At 38.9% G+C, this 19,534-nt stretch overlaps 3 protein-coding genes across 4 annotated transcripts; 1 reads left to right on the top strand and 2 right to left on the bottom strand.

Annotated features, from left to right (window-relative positions):
• Positions 1-2: 2 nt before the first annotated feature.
• Positions 3-3,820, bottom strand: ucp2 (uncoupling protein 2). Its single transcript, XM_020599097.1, has 8 exons — positions 3,101-3,820; positions 2,857-3,003; positions 1,751-1,932; positions 971-1,187; positions 702-899; positions 520-621; positions 246-426; positions 3-133 (listed from the first exon to the last, which is right to left on the bottom strand). The coding sequence occupies exons 3-8, from the start codon at positions 1,874-1,876 to the stop codon at positions 19-21; spliced, it is 939 nt and encodes a 312-aa protein (XP_020454753.1). The 5' UTR covers positions 1,877-1,932; positions 2,857-3,003; positions 3,101-3,820; the 3' UTR covers positions 3-18.
• Positions 3,821-4,719: 899 nt separating this feature from the next.
• Positions 4,720-7,182, bottom strand: LOC109959580 (mitochondrial uncoupling protein 2-like). 2 transcript variants are annotated; one of them, XM_020599064.1, is made up of 6 exons: positions 6,936-7,182; positions 6,605-6,812; positions 6,315-6,512; positions 6,105-6,206; positions 5,833-5,974; positions 4,720-5,740 (listed from the first exon to the last, which is right to left on the bottom strand). In XM_020599064.1, the coding sequence occupies exons 1-6, from the start codon at positions 7,077-7,079 to the stop codon at positions 5,626-5,628; spliced, it is 909 nt and encodes a 302-aa protein (XP_020454720.1). In that variant the 5' UTR covers positions 7,080-7,182; the 3' UTR covers positions 4,720-5,625. The 2 variants fall into 2 exon arrangements, with proteins under 2 accessions (XP_020454720.1, XP_020454719.1); XM_020599063.1 differs by having other exon boundaries at positions 5,833-6,013.
• Positions 7,183-13,551: 6,369 nt separating this feature from the next.
• Positions 13,552-19,430, top strand: ppme1 (protein phosphatase methylesterase 1). The gene is made up of 14 exons (XM_020599062.1): positions 13,552-13,843; positions 15,010-15,103; positions 15,733-15,825; positions 15,963-16,020; positions 16,687-16,738; positions 17,032-17,186; positions 17,358-17,448; positions 17,701-17,766; positions 17,849-17,963; positions 18,061-18,190; positions 18,382-18,426; positions 18,537-18,601; positions 18,728-18,795; positions 19,044-19,430. Coding segments are annotated over exons 1-14 (1,119 nt in total). The 5' UTR covers positions 13,552-13,757; the 3' UTR covers positions 19,045-19,430.
• The last annotated feature ends 104 nt before the right edge of the window (positions 19,431-19,534 follow it).

Genomic DNA, 19,534 nt, shown 5'->3' on the forward strand with positions numbered 1-19,534 from the left:
TATGCAACACAGTAATGATTACTGTGTAGTTGTGCAGCTGTGATTTGCTGTTGTCATGGCTCGTTTCAGTTGCTCATATGTCACAAACATCACCACATTCCAGGAGCCCAGGCGTAAGAATGATGGCATGAACCTCAAGAACAAGAAAACAGACAAACAACATGACAGATTGCCGATCATATTCACAACTGTCATTATGTTTACAGTCACTAGGCTCCAATATTGCCAGTGTATTTCATGCTTACCCCTTATAAAAGGCAAGGGGTCCCTCTTTGGTCATCATGTTGGCAGCACAGGTTAGGACACTGTTGTACTGGCCAAGAGAGGAGTTCATATATCTGGTCTTGACCACATCAACTGGAGATGCAATCAGTGTTGTGCATAACCCTGCACCAAAGGCTGATACAAAGTGGCAGGGCAGATTGTCTGTGAAGTAAAGACTAAGTTACTACTCCCAGGAGAAAACACCTCATACATTACACCATGTCTCTGAATCCTGTTGGGCTGTAGCTATTATACCTGTCAGGGGAGTGGACCGAAGGAGTGTTTCCTTGATAAAGTCATACGTAACCAGTTCTGTGCAGTTAACAATTGCACTACGTGCGATGTTTGGAGCTGTACCTGTGTGACAGTGTAATATAATTACTTAAAAAATATTTATCACAGGAAATTAAAGAATAACCTTCTTAAGCTCAAGTTACCTTTCCACAGACCACGAATGCCTTCTTCTTTAGCGATGGTCTTGTAAGCATCGATGGTGCTACAGTAGTGTCTGGCGTGTGTGGAAGACCTGGCCTGTGCCTGAAAGCGGACTTTGACCACATCTGTGGGCTGAGCAAAAGCAACTGCCATGGCCCCAGTGGTACAGCCCGCAAGCAGGCGAGTGCCGATGCCAGCATCTGAACAAGAAAAGAGGGGAAATGTCATCCCTGATTAGTGCAGGACTCCCACAGCTAGATTTCAGACTTACGGTCAGAGCCTTTAGTGTAGAACTGTTTCACTGAGTCATAGAGGCCAATACGGACAGAGGCAAAGCCCATCTGCCTCTGGAGTCCTGCCACCAGTCCTCTGTAAAGACTTCTGGGCCCCTCTGTACGCACCATGGTGGTGATAGTGCCAAATACTCCTCGATAGTTCACTGCAGATCCTTTCCCTGCAGCTGCTGAGGCTCTGGCCTCCCCTTGGATCTGTGTAGGATAAAAAGTAATAAAAGAAGAAAGGAATGGGGATTTCAGTACAAAGTGGGTTTTAGGCACTAAGAAACACATGTACACTCTTATTTGTCTAATGCTAATCAAATCTACAGTACAGTACTGTGTAAAAATCTTAGGCCACCATTTGTTTTGCTGTTTTAGCAGGGTTGTAATGATAATTGATATGTATTTCTTAGTCTATTAAGATATAACCAGAAAATATATAGACAATATTAAAAATCACAAAGTGGCTTCTACAGTCCAAAGTCAGTATTTAGTGTAACCTCCCTTTGCATTTGGCACAGCTTAAATTCTTTTGGGGAGACTGTCTTGAAGTCTTGAAACCATGACAGACCCTCCACCATGTTTCACTGAATTACTATTCTGATAAATACATATACAGTATGTAGTCATAACACTGCAAAAACAACAAATCTAATGGTGGCCTAAGACTTTTGCACAGTACTGCAGATGTATATACTGTATGTGAAAATGCAATACCAGAATCTGTTAATGGGAAGCACGTTTATATTCACATAAAAACTTTTTTTTTTTACCTGCAGTCGAACTTTGGCTGTGTCCAGGGGAAAGGTAAGCAGGTCAGCAATGCATGCTGCAGTTCCTGCTCCTACAAACTTCACAGCTGCTGAGGGAGCCACATCTGCAGGTCCAACTTTAACCATTTTGATCAGTGTAAGATTCAGGAGTGGCTTATTAATTTGGACAGGACAAGAGGCTCCTCCAAATTCAGAGAAAAAAAAGACACAAATGCCAAGACTGATATATTTCATAGTGACAGTGCATTTCTAATTAATAATGGAATCTCAATCTGCCAAGCAGCAGAACATATTTACTTATTTGCTTGTTTCACATGATACAATTGTGTTAATGTGCTACTCTAATGATTTTGATTTGATTTGATTTATTCTTTCAAGCATGTAAAAGCACTTGATATGACAACACACATAATTTTACACATAATCCAATATCAATGTGCTTATACCTAGTACATGCTTGAATGGAGTAGGAAGAAGTCAGACTTATCCAGTCCTACCCCATGACATCATCTTACCATCATTGGTTTCCAAGCAGTAAATGATTCACTACTACCCCCACACATATTATACTAAAAAAAAGATTATGTGTTAACATTCTTACATCACACAAGTAAAATACTAAAGAATTATTACAAAATGTACACCACACCCACAATGTTCCATGTAATTAATCACTGAGCCTGTTCTTGCATATATCTTGATTGACACATACCTTTATATTTATGTTTAAACTCGTCAATTCTATGACTATTTTTTATGTCCACACTTAAATTATTCCATAGTTTTACCCCACTTATGGAAATACAAAATCTTTTTTTGGTTGTACATATAGCATGAATTCTTAAATTTAACTGACCCCTTAAATTGTATCCCCCTTCCCTTTCATTAAATAGTTTTTGAATTCCACCAGGTAATAAATTGTTCCTGGCTTTATACATAAACACTGCTTAATGATGCTCATTAAACAAAAGTGATTAGTGCTGCTAAATGAGAGACTGCTGATTAATATATTCTATTCAGACAGGAAAAGTTTGTCAACCCTCTTTTGGACTTAAAAAAATCAGCAGCACAAATACAACATTTCTCTGTTGGTTATTATTTCTTACCTTTATTGGAGCAATTTAGGACAGAAAGGTCAGGCCTCTTTAAAGGTGTCTCTTTGACTAAACATTGTCCCAGCTATAAATTCATTTCCTTGTTTTTCCATAGAAGATTGTTCAAAAGTGATGAGCCTTAAATTCATACTCCAAATCCTGGGAAACCAACAGTAGATTAAAATATGGCATTGCAGTGTAACATATTATTAGTAATAATACCAATATTCCAAATCATGTTAGCGTTTGGTTGTACCTGGTATTGGTTCCTGGAAGTTAAATGCTGGTAAAATGTCAGTCCTCAAGTGACAACAGCCAAAAGAAGTCGGTTGAATGGACAGAATGCGGCAGTGTGAGGAAGATCCGCCTCTATAAATAGTGCCATAATGTTACATCATGGCAGTTTTGTTACACTGTGGCATGACTTGTCGTGCTGGGGCCCCACCCCATTGTATTTGCTGTACGCAGGTCAGATGACTTGTATGTGACACAGATGTTGGAACATGAGAGAGAAGCCTCTCTTGTCTTAACTTCATAATCAAGCTTCCTCTATCTTGTCTCCTCGGGCCAACAACAATCATTCAAAACCAGAGTTGTGAATGATTTATTAGACTCAGTATTTTGACAGTTGACTGTTTTGTGACAATAAACTTTTGCTTAACATCTGATTTTCTAACTTGCTAAAGCACATTTAGATAGGTCAATATGTGTTTAAAGGTCAGCAGTATTGTAATCCAGAGTGCACAGACGTGCAGAGCAAGTGCTGACTCATTCTGAAAACGCAAGAACACACAATAATTTACTGACTAAATTATATCTGAATGTTCAGACCTGTTAACAGCTTTTTTTTTTGTTGTTGTTGTTGTGATCCATGACCTGTTGCTCCTGCACTGAAAGGCTGTTATAAAATAATGTTAGTGAAGTTGTAGAATAAGTAGTTGTAGACTTATAATATGAAATATATGGATTGTAAATTGCAATGCTCAAGCTCAAATACAGAGTCCTTGTCCTTTGTATATCTGACAATGCAGGTATGAAGCTGCAGCATCAGGTTTATATGATTCTGGAAATAATCCAAACCCAGTGAAAGCCCTCTTAAAAATGACATTTATACAGAGGTCATTGCAACAGGAAAACCTTACTGTATTCTTTGTTTCAGTTACATGATTCCACAGCTCTGCTTTCAGGGCGCCACCTGCTGAGATGTTCAGATGAGTGTACTTGTGTCCGCCACGGCTTCACGCATTGAACTTTGTTCTAAAAATAATCACCAATTTTGCTTTTTGACTGGGTCTTCAAGAACATGTTGATAGGAGGAAATAAGTCTGGTAACTTCCACAGATATACTGACCTAAATACCATGCTGCATTTATATTTACATGTTTTGAAGCCTTGTTTTCTGGTATACAGTCTTTCCCAAATCAGAAGGACAAAAACTCACATAGATTTCATAGAGAAAAAGTCATGTTTGATTATTTGACAACAGTCTGTTTTACTGTAAAACCTAATTTCACAAAAATATATTGGGAAGAAACAACTTACAGTAATACTTTAATCATCAAATTATGTTTTGTAATAAATCCTGATTAATTGTTACACTTGCCCTCAGACTTTGAGACGATGTACACTACTGAATTCTGCCAAAGTAAAACATAAATGCCCTACTAAATATTACGTACTACTTAAATCCCAACATGTTCCACATTCTGTAAACAGATAGATAGATAGACATAGTTTTTTAAATTACATTTTATTCATTTTAACATTATTTATCATTGTGTACAACATATTTATGACTTATTGACCTGCAATAAATCATGCTAATTACAACAATCAGGACATAGTTTAACCACATTACACATACAATAAACAATGTAAAAAGTCCACAATACATAAGACAAAATAAGGTTTGCAGAAATTACCTATTTAGGTTTGTGTGGTCAGTTTAGGTTTGTCTGTCTTAAATAGCACTGCATGCAACATTATGGTCTTGCAGTTCATTCACTTGTAAACATGAAAATCCATCTTCACTGTGAACATGTAAACACATTGATCATGGTTTAAGTTAGGAGATAGAAACATATCCTTATGGAATTACCCTTTCACATATGTCTGTTACACAAAAAAATAATGTAACAAGAAGAGAAGATGCCAGAGAGTTTAGGAAGTTCGCTTTAGATTTGTCAAAGGTGCTCTTTAGAAAAAGGGACCAAAAATTGTCAAATGAAAAGCGAAGAAATCCAGGGCACTCCTCTTGAAATGAATTTAAAAGCTTTTATTCAGATGACTCTTATACTGAGGATTAGGAACAATACATGCTGAAAAGGTGGGTTACAGCCGACACATAGTGGTAAAAAAAGCTGTCTTCTTCAAGGTGTGACAAAAATAAGTGTTTTTGTAAGGGAGGCATCTGCCGTTACAACTTATAATAGAGTACCTTTATTGTCATTGCACTTTTTTAGTACAATGAAACTACAATGCATAATATCTCCTTATACCTGAATCTTTGAAACATCCTGGTACTGCAATGATGCCAACAGATTATGTGTTCTTTCTGGAAGTCGAAGAGCTACAGCTCCCTGCCCTGAGTCTTTGTAATGTGATGAAGTCCACGCTGGACTGAGGCACACTGGTGGGACCATGGGATGCTGAAACAATTTTGAAGGTCCCTTTTTGCACCTGTTTTTACATTTCTCCTTTTCCAAACATGGGTCACCACCTGCATCATAGTGAAGGCCAGGTTGCTGTGTCTGTGCAGTCCTGTCACAAGACAGGCCAAGATTAAAGTGGTGACTCCCAGTACTGTTGTGCTCTGGTCATACCCCGTTTAATTTGTTCATACGACACAAACATGACAATGTTCCAGGATCCCAGTCGCAGGAAAGAAGGTATGAACCTAATGGAGACAAATGAAGGAAACGTGAAGAAGTGTTGCAAACTGGTTATTTTACTGTTGTTCAGTTCACTGCCATGTTAGTGTGTGTTTACCCTTTATAGAAGGCAGTAGGTCCTTCATTTTTCAGCATGGTGAGCGCACAGTTGATTGCGCTCCTGTACTGGCTAGCCTCTGAGTTCATGAACCGTGTTTTGACTACATCCACAGGAGAAGCCACAACCGTTGCGCAGAAGCCTGCACCAAAGGCAGCTGTGAAGTGGCACGGCAGGTTGTCTACAAGTGAACAGAAACAACGTCCTTCTACAGTATTTGCTTTTTTGTCATTTAATTTGGTTATGTAAAAGGTTGTAGCACTTCCCCTCACCTGTCATTAGGCCATACTTCAGGATGAGTTCTTTGATCATGTCATAGGTCACCAGCTCTGCACAGTTTACAATGGCATTACGGGTGATGTTGGGCATGCAGCCTGGAAGAAGAGAATAGGATGGTTCAAAACCCAGTGGAAGAAATTTTCATAATAATTAATAAATATAATTTTTGTTTGGGTAAAATTTGAAGTAAAAATGGTAAGCACCTTTCCAAAGCCCCCGTACTCCTTCATCTCGTGCAATCGTCCTGTAAGCATCCAGGGTGCCGTTGTATCTCCGCTCACCATCAACAAGTCGTATCTGGGCTTGAAAACGTACCTTCACCACATCTGTTGGCTGTGCAAAAGCCACAGCCATGGCTCCTGTGGTACAACCCGCCATGAGGCAAGGAACAATCCCAGTGCCTGTACAGCATGTGCACATCAGTCACAATGAAGCAGTGGGGAAAGAAACTACTTTTTGTTTAACACAAGAATCCTCATGTTATGAAACTCACTCTCAGAGCATGTTGAGTAGAATTGTTTCATGGAGTCATAGAGGCCGATCCGGACAGAGGCGAAGCTCATCTGTCTCTGGAGTCCTGCCACCAGTCCGTTGTACAGACTCCTGGGCCCCTCTGTGCGTACCATGGTGGTGATGGTGCCAAACACTCCGCGATACTTTGCTGCACTGGCCCCTTCGACTTTCCAAGACTCTCCCTGAATCTGGGCATTAGGATGACATTCAAGGATTCTTAGCAACAGGTTACAACAAGTTTAATAAGATATGCATGGAACAAGATCTAAGGTCAGAATGTGTGAACCTTACTGAAATATTCTGCATCTAACCTGTAGTCTGACTTTGGCAGTGTCCAGGGGAAAGGTGATAAGGTCAGCAATGCAGGCTGAAGTGCCTGCTCCAAAGAACTTAACTGCCACAGAGGGCACCACATCTTTGGGTTTCATGCCAACCATTTCTGCACCTGGGTTCATGACACAATGGAAAAATCTTCTTGTAAAGCTATTTGTTCAAGGCTTCTGTGTATATCACATCACACACACCAAACAAACTCATTACTAAGCTCAGAATAACAGACACAAACACATGAAATATAACTGTTCATATTTTCGCACATTGTATAAGTTTTCGTTGCTCTGATTTTAACATCTAACTGGTAAAACTTCAAGTAATATTTAGTGTATAGGGTATATTAGTGTAATAGGGTTTGTAAAGGGTGTATTAGTAATAGTTTGTGTCCATGCTAAAAATTGTGCATACCTTAAAATGAAGGTAAAGAAAAACCTCAAGTTTTTTCAAGAATTACACTAGTCTTTCGAAGAGGTTCCGTTCTGGGAATGCCTTCGGCCATAAACTCTGTTTGAAATGAGCCAGTCACCATACCACCACTCACTGAGAAAACAAGCATTTATCATTTACTTGTGGTCCAAGGAGAGTTTGTGCTGTGGTTTCATGCATTTCATCAGTTGTTTAATCATTATGAGATACTGACTGATACATCATACTGTATAAGACAATCATGCAAAAATACACTTATTATATGTATTTGTAATATTGTAAATGCACTATAGGTTGAGTCTGAGCCTATGAAAATGAGAATCATTATTAGTTTACCTGAATAGTTTTCCAATAAGGTGATAGTCCAGCAAGGTGGAAAGAAAATAGAGTCCTTTAGGTTGTTAGTCCCGTTCCTGTCCTTGTCTCATGCAGTAAGTGAACTGTTTCAGAGTAAGCTCTCAAATTTATAGGCACCTTTTCACATGACCCCAGGGCAGCTTGACAAGAGTACACACCTGTTATGGTAATCTCATGTTTACCATGGTCTGTGAGACACAGATGATATTTGATCACTTGTTGATTTGTTGAGAACTGTGTCCTTATGGTAGCCTGGTATGGACTTGCATACTATGAGCATGATGAACCTGAGCTAGTTTCACACTAAAGCCTATTTGCTTAAAAGACTGTGAATATATTTAGCTCAAGTTTCAAACTTAGAGCATGGAATTTATACAGTATTTCAACTTTAACAACTTTGTACTGATACCATCTCATATTGCTACCCTAAAAAGGAGGCTCATGGCTTATATGGGTTGATACCTATATGGCCAATCCGACTGAGAGACCTGTCTGGATTCTCTAAATGTTTTTATGGGGCATTTGACCGACTGACAAAAGCTGTCAGGTGGATAACATTTGCACTACATCCTTTTCTCCTCACAGTAACATGTAGAACTAATTCAGGAATTTTATGCATTTCCCTGCCCTTCTTTCCTCTAAGTAATAAAGTTATGCAGTTATATTATGCAGTCATTCAAGCCATTAGCATTTCTTCAGGCAAACAGCATCTAAGTAGAGGATAAGGATAATAAGGATAATCACCTTTATTGGCCAAGTATGTTACACACAAGGAATTTGTTTCCGGTACAGAACCAGACTGGATGCTTCATTATAACATGCACCACCAATGTTTTCCCATATTCTACTGATTTATCTGTTTGTCTTTATACTCTGTGTTTCTGAATACTTGTATAGACATTACTGATACAGTGGTTTTATATTCCATGTGACAAGTTTCCACTGAAGCTGTTTTCATAAACAAGGCAGATGAAAAGGCCTTCCCCTTTGACAGATGACAGATATTTTTTATCTGTAAAGCTTGTCTTTTCACCCTTTTCTGTCTTAGCTCTGGTTGTTACCAGCTATGCTCTTCCAAGTGGTTGCTTTTTTAATGTACCTCAAATTTTTACAGATATGGGGGAAACTGCATTTTTCTATTATGCACACTGGTCATGGAATAACTTACAGAAAGATCTACAGTTAGGCACATTCATATCCATTGTAGAATTTAAGGGTATCATAAAGAATTTGGTGAAGGAGACATACAGATGTTTTTCTTGAGAGACCATTGTTCTTATCTTGAATAAATTTTTTTGCAGATCTTGTTGTATGTGTTGGATTTTAAAATACTATAAATTTGTATGGCTGCTACCTTGGCCAGGTCTTCCTTGAAAAGGAGATCTTGATCTCAGTGGGACCTGCTGGTAAAATAAAGGTAACCTTTAAAAAAAAACCTTTCTTTTCTTTAGTATTTGCAGACAGAAAATGGTTAAAACCTAACTCCATGACCTCCAGGAATCAAACAGAAGAAAAGGGGCACTGCTTTCATCACCTGCTTTCATTAGTTGGCTGGTGCTATAAATGGGTTTCTCATAATACCATGTGAGTAACCTTTGAAGACAGCCAGACCAGTCAACTGCTCCCTGGTCTGGCTTTGACCAGTCTGCAGTGGTTTCCCCTATAGCCTGAAAATGAAACTGAGCTGACAGACTTAGCTAATACTTTCCTGTCCTGTCCTTTACACTATAAATAAATACCATGACACTATAAATACAGTCAGGCACTGCGTCACTTAAGCGTCAGCAGAACACAGAAGAGTACAGCCCACCATTGAACAAATCACTGCTCTGGCTTCAACCAGCCTGCAATGACCTTCCTCATAGCCCCTGAACGTAAAACTGAACAGGCAAACTGATTTCCCCCTTTCCCTCAGTGACAGAGCTTGTTGTGAGCACTTCATTTAAAAAAATTATTAAGTATTAAAGCAATTATTTGATAAAAGAGGAAGGAAAATCAAAATAGCTTTCAAGTGGAGTCATGTGTCTGTGGGCTATAGAATAAGGCTTAATGGGTTATATAAAGTATATGCAATAAACACATTCTTTTTCTGACCCTGAGCCAGTATAACTGACAGTAATGTTAGTTGGTTTTGTTCATTGGATCTTTAAAAATATTTACTACATAACAATTCTGAGCCATTTTTACTTGATCTGAGCTTTTAAAGTATTTGACCTAGCTTGCCATCTGCTTTTGGAATTCATTTAAACACAGTGTTAGGTATTTTTAGTCAGATAGAAATTGGATAGATACTTTATGTATTAGAAATGTTTAGTGGAGATAGGATGTCTAGTTAGACTGTTAAATGCTTAGGCATGCTTATGAGTTTCTACAGGGTACATCTGGTCAAGGATAACTAGAGAGAAGAGTTGATGACTGTCAGCAGACAGGATGTTTAATATTATTATTATGACATGTATAACTGTAGCCTTAGTCATAATATGTTCTTATGTTTAAGTCACGACATGTACTAGAAGTCTGTGAGAATGTTTTTAGCTACACACCACTTAATCAACAGACACACACATTGACACATTGACACATTGATTTGCTTCATGTTTCGACTACTGCTATGGCCAGCTGCAAAGCTGGTATGAGAGACGTCTCTGGTGCCAGCTGCAAAGCTGGTAACAGAGACGTCTCGGTTGACGTTCCTGTGTAGTATGGGGCTAGCCCAACCGAAGGGATATCATGTATAGGCCTGGTGGGTTCAGGGTCTTTCATCTTACATCTGCCTGCGTGCAGTATGGAGGTGCAAGATACCGGAGCGTGTAATGTTAATTTTACCTGTGATCTTCTGCACTGTTTTGAAGTTACTTGGACTGTCTCGTCTCTCAGAGTTAGTATGATAAAAAAGTACCGGGTACAACAACAGGATTGTACCGCATGTTTAAATGAAGCAGTATTTCACTGGGATACGTAGCAAGAATGGCATTGCCATTTGATAATGCATCTGCATACTGTGTCTGTGGCTCCTAGGAAATGTAATAACATAACATCTCTGTCTTGAATGTTTCACGATCTTCCACTGGCTCCAATATGTTTGTAAGATAAGGCTATAGTTAGCTGAGGACATACACTAAATCCGTGGTTCTCAAAGTGTGGGTTGTGCCCCACTAGTGGGTAATAAAGACACGACAGGTGGGGGACAATGAACGGAGAAAATTAGAAATGGGTCATTAATACAAGTAAATTAAAATAACATCAGTTCAGGACCCGGGAGAAAAAAAAGTGGAACCATAGTGCAACAATAACGGTTTAACGTCGGCATGTTAACTGCTGCGCAACATTATAAGGAAACGTTAACACGGAGGGTTAATAGTGTATGTAGTGGGCATAATAACGTAAATGGATAAATGTGTTACATGGACCACAGAAAAGCAGGCGATTTAGCGCAAGCAGATAAAGAAACAGGCAGTAGCCTTATCAACCAAAAAGCCAGCCGAAAAGAAAATATGATGAAGCCCATCTTGCGCTTGGATTCACGGTGGGAATGGTGGGGGCAGAGGAGGGACCCATGTGTGTCTTGTGTCTTAAACCGCTGGCAGCAGACAGCATGAGACCCAACAAATTAAGACAGTGGTCCCCAACCTTTTTATCACTGCGGACCGGTCAACGCTTGACAATTTTACTGCGGCCCAAACATAACATGAGTATAACATTAAAGTCAGTTTTCAGTGCTGTGGTTTGCGATCTCAGGGTATTCTGTCATGACTTTAATCCAGAACACCGACAGAGTTGTTGTCTCGAACATACTTTTAAGGCCGCCGTCATTTGCGGTTTCCAGCAGTTGATCTTCTTCTTGCACAGACCTGCTGGATTCACCTGGTTTGTTGACAAATGGGTTGCGGATCCATTCCTTGGCAGTTCGTGGGTCCTTTGTGGTTGGGAAGTAGCGCTCGAACTCTTTTATAAGCAAAGACAGGTGATCGTGCACCAGCTGGGAGAATGAAGGCTCAGGCTCAGTCTCATCCAAAATCCCCGCTAATGTTTGAAACATGTCCAAAATTCCTCTGTTGACGCGCCGTCCCCACAAATCCAGTTTGGCTTTAAATGCAGCTACTTTATCTGCCAACTTGAAGACAGTTGTCATTTTCCCCTGAAGTGACAGATTGAGTTCATTGAGCAGGCTGAATATGTCCACAAGTAAGCCAGTTTTGGCGCTCAAGTGACCGAGAGGTAACCGAGAGAATGCGGTCATTTTTCAAAATAAATGATCGTTCATACTCAGATAATAAATAAAACGGAAATAATTAATAATTTCTTGTACGGCCCGGTACCAATTGATCCACGGACCGGTACCGGTCCGCGGCCCGGGGGTTGGGGACCACTGAATTAAGAGACAACACACCACAGTCAATTGCTGAGCAGCGAAATCTCCCTGTAACTGTAGACATGGTGTCGATTATGCTGGGTGACACAAGTGCTGCAAAATTGAAAACTATCCCTCTCGAATGATACAGTTGTACTTATATTTTATCCGTTTTCAACTTAGTGTTATTTGATATTTCAATCAATTTGAAATTTTAAAATTGGCCAATTTCGTTATAATTTTTGACAAGTGGGGCTTGAAAATTCACCCACCCTCTTAAGTGGGGAATGACAAAAAATGTTTGAGAACCACTGCATTAAATGCACCTCTAACATTATGCTGCATCAAGAAATAAACAAAAACACTACAGAATATAATCCCAAAATAGGAAAATTGGTTCTACAATCACCTGATTTTATCATTTGCTCTAAAGCATTGCCATGGACAGGACAGCAAATGTATGCCAATAGAAAAGATAAAATAAATAAATAAAAGAGATAAATATTTTTGTTCATCTATATAAACAAGTTTGTGTACATATTTCCATAGTTTGAATGTTGTGAGTTTAACTGACTAGCTGAGAGGGTGAAACCTCCCATTTCTGACAGTCGTTCTATTCTTACATTGTGTCAGTGCTAACTGAAGAAAGTTAGTATCCTCCACATGATGATGACAACATCTTCATCCCAATTTTTGAAGGAAATTTGTATGTGGGCAACTATATTTATTTACTTCCACCTCTTCCTGTCCTTTCCTAGCTGAGATAGTGAGTCTGCAACTGTAGGCAATCAGCTGTCATAACATATTCTTTATGTAACTGTATTTACATTGAACAACAATGACACAGACTACTAGAGTGAAACTGCAACTGGTGCTCATTAAGCTGCAGTTTCCAGTGGCCATTAGTCACACCCTATAAGACTGCATCTTCTATTATTTATTAATATTACTATTATTGGGTATTTTTCAAGAGTTCACCGTGTCTTTCATTAGACCCTCCCTGAAACATCCATATCTTTTAAACTGGAAACCCCTAGTTTATAAGCATTTGCTAGAAATCAGAAGTCTCCAGGTGTAAGAAGACATAACCCCGACAATATCACTATGACATCACTAGGGTTACTTTCTCACACTTGTCAAATCTCCCCCAGAGCCACAGAGGACATTATACAACCTTCCTCTCATGAATGAGGGTCAGGACAAGATAAATCCATGGGGTCTTACAATTATAGGAATAATTTAAAAACATGTTTTACTTAGGACAGCCTCTCCTGAACTGTCTCTAAATGTTGCCTTTAACTTATGAAACTAAAGTTTCATTTACGATTTTTTAAAACCTTCAAATTAAAACTCCGAGAAAGAGAAAAGCTCAATCGAAACTGCAAAATATTGACGTATTGTAGGTGATTTTGTGGTCAGTAGATGGTAGTAATGCTTCAAAGGGTCTATATAGTCGACTAGGAAAGAAAAGCAAAGAAGACAAACCCAAAAATAATCTCAGCAGTAGAAGAAGACGAGCACTAACAGTTAGCTTATCAAGCAGACGTAGTTAGCGTTAGCCGAAATCTATCCAATATCTGGCTAGCGACGGTACAGGTGTGGAAGAAAATCATATGCTGCGAAAAAGAGGGAAGGTCTTATTAAACAATTCCCCCCTTTCGACAACATGGAGAAACAGTTACATTTGAACCTGTTAGGTTCCAGACCTCCTATGGCAGGCGGTTATCAGTCCAGCTCTAAAATGAAAATGGGGTAAGTTAACTGTTAGCTTGCAACTTAATTGCATGCTGTGATAGCTTTGTAGCGGTACGTTTACCATTTTCTGTTAATGTATCAATTACACTCTATTAATAAAACCAGAGATTGTGCTCGTACCTCGACAATTTGGTAAAGGATAACAGCTGAACTAACTGCGTTGCAGGCTAAGTTAACGTTAGCTAGGCGCTGCTACCAGAGTTTAGACCCGAGTCCTACACGGGAATAAATCACCAAACTCGCAGCTGCAGGAACCGGCCCGATAAGGACAGTTACTGTATCTATTAAAAAAATAAATAAATAAAATATCCGACCTGTGACCCAATTTGTACCCATAACGTTGAGGGAGTGCATAATCTACCGAGTCAGTCGCTTTTAAACTCATCCAGATTGTTTTCACACAGCTTAACGTTACATGATAGCTGGTCTGAGTTTATCTGCCGTTTTGTGCAGTGTACCATGATATGTGCAAAACAGTCGCTCAGTCAGCCCTTGTTGTCAGTGATTCAAAGTGACACAAAGATAAATGATTTTGCACTAATCACCTGTCACGTATCTAACTTCGCCCACCACTGTTAGCAGTCAGTTGCCTTGTCAGATCAGGAACGCGTTATTAGCCTTGTATACAACAGTATGACAATGTTTTATTTAAGCTAGCAGCTCTGACATGTAAGCGTTTTTTACTTGTTGGGCGGTTCAACCTGGCATTATCCACTTATCATATGTAACATTAGCTAAGATATGTCAGGGTGAGATTGGGCGTTAATTGCAATACACCAAAAGCAGTGGTTGAAGATACTAATATCAGTATAACTAACTTAGATTTTATCCAAATAGGTCCAGCTGCAGGGTCTGGGACACCTTCAGTGTGCAAAATTACACAGTCTATGTAGTGAAGGTCAGGGCTTGTTTACTGGCATGATACAGTCACATTTTTGGGTTTATGAAGGGCTCTCTGAATTAAACAGCATCCTTATTGCATGTTGTTTGGTTTTGCTGCATAATATTTGAATGAATTTCCCAAGTTAGTGCAGTACAGTTGAATATTCTTGTCTTGCAATTGCATGTTCATGTTTTAAATCAATTATAATAGGCTATGGGTCAACTATGGGATCACATCAGACACAGACTGTTTTGCATTTTGCTTGTCTTTTGTTGCACAGACCTGGACGGAAGAAGGATTTCTCCCCCCTGCCCTGGAGTCAGTATTTTGAAACCATGGAAGATGTTGAAGTGGAAAATGAAAATGGCAAAGATATATCCTTGACTGTTAACCTACAGTATCTTCATATTAGTGAGGGGCTGATCCACTTTTTTTTTTTTTCCAGGTCCAATCAGATTGCGATACCGACTCTGATTCAGGAGCTCTTTCATTGCAAAAAACAAAAACAAAAAACAACACTAATAAACAAAATACTAAATATGAGTAATGATGGATAAGTGCAACCACAACATGGTCAGAGGCCAAGGACACACACACACTTCTCCAAATTGTTGCACATTTACAAGTCTCTGCTTTTGGTCTAGAAATAAATGTGTAGCTTTGGTGTTTTGCATGATTTCACATTTACCATTTAAAATGTAGCCAACATTAGCACATTAATAATTTATTATTCATACAAAATCTGTCTCACCTGTCTTTGTATCGAGGGTCCAGTAAAGTGGCAGCTGAATAGAGGAGATCACCTTCAATGCTGCTCATATCTGAGGTCCAAATATCAGTTATGTTAGGTTAGGTTATGGCAGGTTCATAGTCCAGCGCAAGCTGCAGACTGGAATATGGATCGGTAAGTCGATCAGCCCTGTCCGTTTAATATCCGATGAGTGAATGACGTCGGTATCGGATCTGGATAATTGTGCTATGTGTTGCCTTGACTACTTTGAACATTTTCAGACTTTACTGCAGCGGTTCCCATGGTCCTGTGCTGCTCTTGCTCCATGGAGGAGGCCACTCAGCACTCTCCTGGGCAGTGTTCACTGTGAGCATTATAAACTCTGTGACCTCCTAATGCTATAGAAAACATATGCTGAACATAGTGCTGAATATTTACAAAGCTAATTCAGTATATTTGTTGTGCATTGCTTGATATGAATAGTTTCATGTATGTCTTTGTAGGCTGTCATATGCAGCAGGATCAACTGCAGGGTGGTGGCTATGGATCTTCGAGCTCATGGTAAATATTGCTGATCTCAGGGATCAAGATTAGGTATATATTTTATTCACAGTTTAGGAAATGGCCATCTTGATGAACACTTGTCACTTTATTTAGGTGGTATTTTAAGTCCACTTAGAATAATGCTTTTCAAAGATATGTGACAGTCTTATGTTGGTTACTGCTGATCCGCATGAGTGGCAATTTTAAGTTGCATCTGCTGCTATGAAAAAGGTGCATGTCTGTGGAAAAGATTGGCATATCACTAAGAAATCAGCATATTTTTCACAATCAAAATCTTGGTGCTACAACAAAATGAATGATAGCTGTTGATTTATAAATATGTTGATCACTAGGTCCTTATACATTTGGCATGTGTCCATTATGTCATAATGGAATATATCCTTAACATTCATTGTAGTTGTTCTCTAATACTCTTAAAGATGTAGAAGGATGAAATAAAGCAGTGGTCTATAATTTCTACTGAGGGCAAAATAACAAAAATCCTTTATTAGATTTTATTAGGAATGATCATCATGGCACCCCCAGCTGATAGGTGATATGCTAAGCCTTTTTTCATGGTCAGCAGGTCTGCATCATGTTGTCAGGTAGCAACTCCCCCTCTTATCTGGAAGGTCATTTTTTGCATTTAGCTTAGGTGAAATGTGTTTCTGTCTTCATCTGCAGGTGACACCAAAGTGAAAAACCCTGAAGATCTCTCTGCAGACACGATGGCCAAGTAAGTTGTTGTGTGTTCAGTTAAGACAGGCACTAAGTTTGCAAGAACCATTTACACACTTAAAACAGCCTTGTGGCCTGGCGTTAGAGAAAACATGGGAAACTAGAGAGTGTAGCAATGATCCTGCAGGAGTCAGGTGTCCGTTTATTCAGAGTTTCATGGGCTTCTGTGTTTACATTTGGATTACAGATGGTCTGTTTTAAGCTTTAAAAATAAAATGATTATACATCACAAGTTTCTCAGATCATTGTTAAATGGACAGTCATTTTCCTACTTACTACTTCTTTCATAAGGGATATTGGCAAAGTGGTGGAAGCACTCTATGGAGAGAACCCTCCTCCAATCATGATTATTGGACATAGCATGGGTGGGGCCATTGCAGTTCACACAGCCACTGCCAATCTTGTACCATCCCTGCTTGGACTCTGTGTCATTGATGTTGTAGAAGGTAAGTACACATTGTCAAATAGGAGCAAAAAAGTATGTTGATTTTAATACTACTATAAATTAGCAGCAACTTTGTTACATATCTATAGTTAAATAAAATCAAGTCATTGATGAGCTTAGTGTACTCTTACTGTCTATGTTAACAACAAATACATATGTTACTTGTATTCAGGTACAGCAATGGATGCTCTCAATAGCATGCAGAATTTCCTTAGAAGTCGGCCGAAGACATTTAAATCTCTGGAGAATGCCATTGAGTGGAGGTAAACATGAACCAGTCAGTGATACTGCTGAAGTATGACTGGGCCTTATTACACTATGCAATTATATAATACGCAATTTGTTAGTAAATGTTAGCAAGTTGTCATAAACTAAAACCAGTAGGAGCCTTGTTGATGTAATTTGCTGTATTTTGTTTTCACTCAAACAGCTTTACAGTATTTTAAGACCCTTTCTTAGGGTTTGACTTGCACTTTGATTCTTGTAGCAAACACAGTTCTTTCTTTTGCTGTCAGTGTGAAGAGCGGCCAGATCCGAAACATAGAGTCAGCACGTGTATCAATGGGAGGACAAGTGAAAAAGTATGTCCGTTCTCTCTGTCGTCTGTACATTAAAATGCCATATGGGTTTCCAAGTTTTATTTTCCACTGTTCTGACTGACAGATGTGAGGAGTCCACCAGCAGTCCAGGTGTCTCCAATATTAGTGAAGGTATAATAGAAGAGGAGGAGGAAGAAGAAGTGGAAGAAGAATCCAACAAGAAAAGAATGAAGGAAGAGGTTCAGTCTCTCTTAGCCCTTGTCTTTGTCATTCTAACATGTTTTTGTGTTTGAAAGAAGTTTGGAAATGCTTAAAAGTGTTGGCTTTTTCATATAGGTAAAAAAGGAAACCATCTTCACCTGGCGAGTGGAGCTGTCAAAGACAGAAAAATACTGGGATGGCTGGTTCAGAGGCCTGTCTGCTCTTTTTCTCACCTGCCCTGTGCCAAAACTGCTTCTGCTTGCAGGTTAAGAGCTCTCACAGTTTCCCCCAGTGAACTTATTTGGTACTACATACATTAAAGTGTCTGGATAGGCAGCTTTGGAATGTCAGGGGCAGTCCCACCAGTTTGGATGAATATAAATGTTTCACATTTTTTCCCCAATCTATTTTGCAATTGATTGCACAGTTTCATCTCTGACTTGTTCTACTGTACAGGAGTGGACAGGCTTGATAAAGACCTTACTATTGGGCAGATGCAAGGTAAGGAGGACAGAGTTTTTTATGCATAGTTTCCCATTTTTATTCACATGTCATTTTTGTCATATACTGCAGACCTCAGTCATATCCATGATGTCATTGTTTGTCCACAGGGAAGTTTCAGATGCAGGTCCTCCCTCAGTGTGGCCACGCTGTTCACGAGGACGCGCCTGAGAAAGTAAGTGGTGTGTTCCTGAACATACTCTGGATTGTCCTATGATAGTCTGATTCATTTTGCACCCATGGCTCTGTTTGTTCAGTTCATTGTGAATTGTAAACACAGTCCTGTTTCCTCTGTTGCTAGGTAGCAGATGCTTTAGCAGCATTTATGGTCCGGCACAAATTCACTGAGTTTAAGGAAGGATACCTGTGGTAAGTGAATCTCCTACCAAGAAATGTATACACCATCTAACATTTCAAATAGGTCAGCTGATATAGCCAGCATGTCATTCATGTGGAATAAAGGGCACTGAAATGTTGGGGGCAGAAAAAGTAAAACTGACAAAGCTGCAGCTGTTTTAGGTCAGTGTTTGGTTCTGCTAAAGAAATGTACATAGGTTTATTTGGAAAATTAACATGGTCTTGTTTCACAGTATTTTCTTCACTTTGTATTTCTACAGATAATTTAGTTTTCAGTCGACATATAGCCAGCAGCAGCCATAGGAGAAATGTGTCAAGACTCAACATCATCGTACAATTTAACAGCAAATTAAGGAAAATATAATAAGCATTGTTATTGTTATTATGATTATTATTATTATTATTATTATTATGCTGCTTTTGTTATGTAGATATGTTGCTTTTGCTTTGCCTTATTTTTTGGGAGTTGATTGTACTTTAATATTTTTTAAATTTCTAAAATGTGACTCTCACCTTGTTTAATGTTATATTTTGAGTGATTGCATCATTCTTAATGTGTTTGTAATGTTTAAATTCAAGCAATGATTAAAGATAGATGCAGCAAACAATCTCACCAATGTATTAAAAGGACATCATGATCATTTAAAGCTTGGCAGTTTATTTAACATGATATCATATTAAGAGAAATGTAACTGGTGTTTAGAATACATGCATGGTGAGTGTTTATGCTAGTTTTCTGTTGTCCTTTACA

The sequence above is a fragment of the Monopterus albus genome, unplaced genomic scaffold, assembly GCF_001952655.1.
Source record: "Monopterus albus unplaced genomic scaffold, M_albus_1.0 scaffold39.1, whole genome shotgun sequence".
NCBI lineage: Eukaryota > Metazoa > Chordata > Actinopteri > Synbranchiformes > Synbranchidae > Monopterus > Monopterus albus.

Bases quoted from the DNA above. Each gene is read 5' to 3' on its own strand.
- LOC109959580 (XM_020599063.1), bottom strand. From the start codon at position 7,079: ATGAACCCAGGTGCAGAAATGGTTGGCATGAAACCCAAAGATGTGGTG. The intron at 6,207-6,314 runs GTGCTTACCATT...CTCTTCTTCCAG, and splicing joins AGTACGGGGGCTTTGGAAAG to GCTGCATGCCCAACATCACC. The intron at 6,014-6,104 runs GTGAGGGGAAGT...GTTCACTTGTAG, and splicing joins GAAGTATGGCCTAATGACAG to ACAACCTGCCGTGCCACTTC.
- ppme1 (XM_020599062.1), top strand. From the start codon at position 13,758: ATGGAGAAACAGTTACATTTGAACCTGTTAGGTTCCAGACCTCCTATG. The intron at 15,104-15,732 runs ATATCCTTGACT...ACTACTTTGAAC, and splicing joins AAAATGAAAATGGCAAAGAT to ATTTTCAGACTTTACTGCAG. The intron at 17,767-17,848 runs GTATGTCCGTTC...TCTGACTGACAG, and splicing joins ATGGGAGGACAAGTGAAAAA to ATGTGAGGAGTCCACCAGCA.
- ucp2 (XM_020599097.1), bottom strand. From the start codon at position 1,876: ATGGTTAAAGTTGGACCTGCAGATGTGGCTCCCTCAGCAGCTGTGAAG. The intron at 427-519 runs GTATAATAGCTA...TTTACTTCACAG, and splicing joins TCGGTCCACTCCCCTGACAG to ACAATCTGCCCTGCCACTTT. The intron at 134-245 runs GTAAGCATGAAA...CTTGTTCTTGAG, and splicing joins CCCCTTGCCTTTTATAAGGG to GTTCATGCCATCATTCTTAC.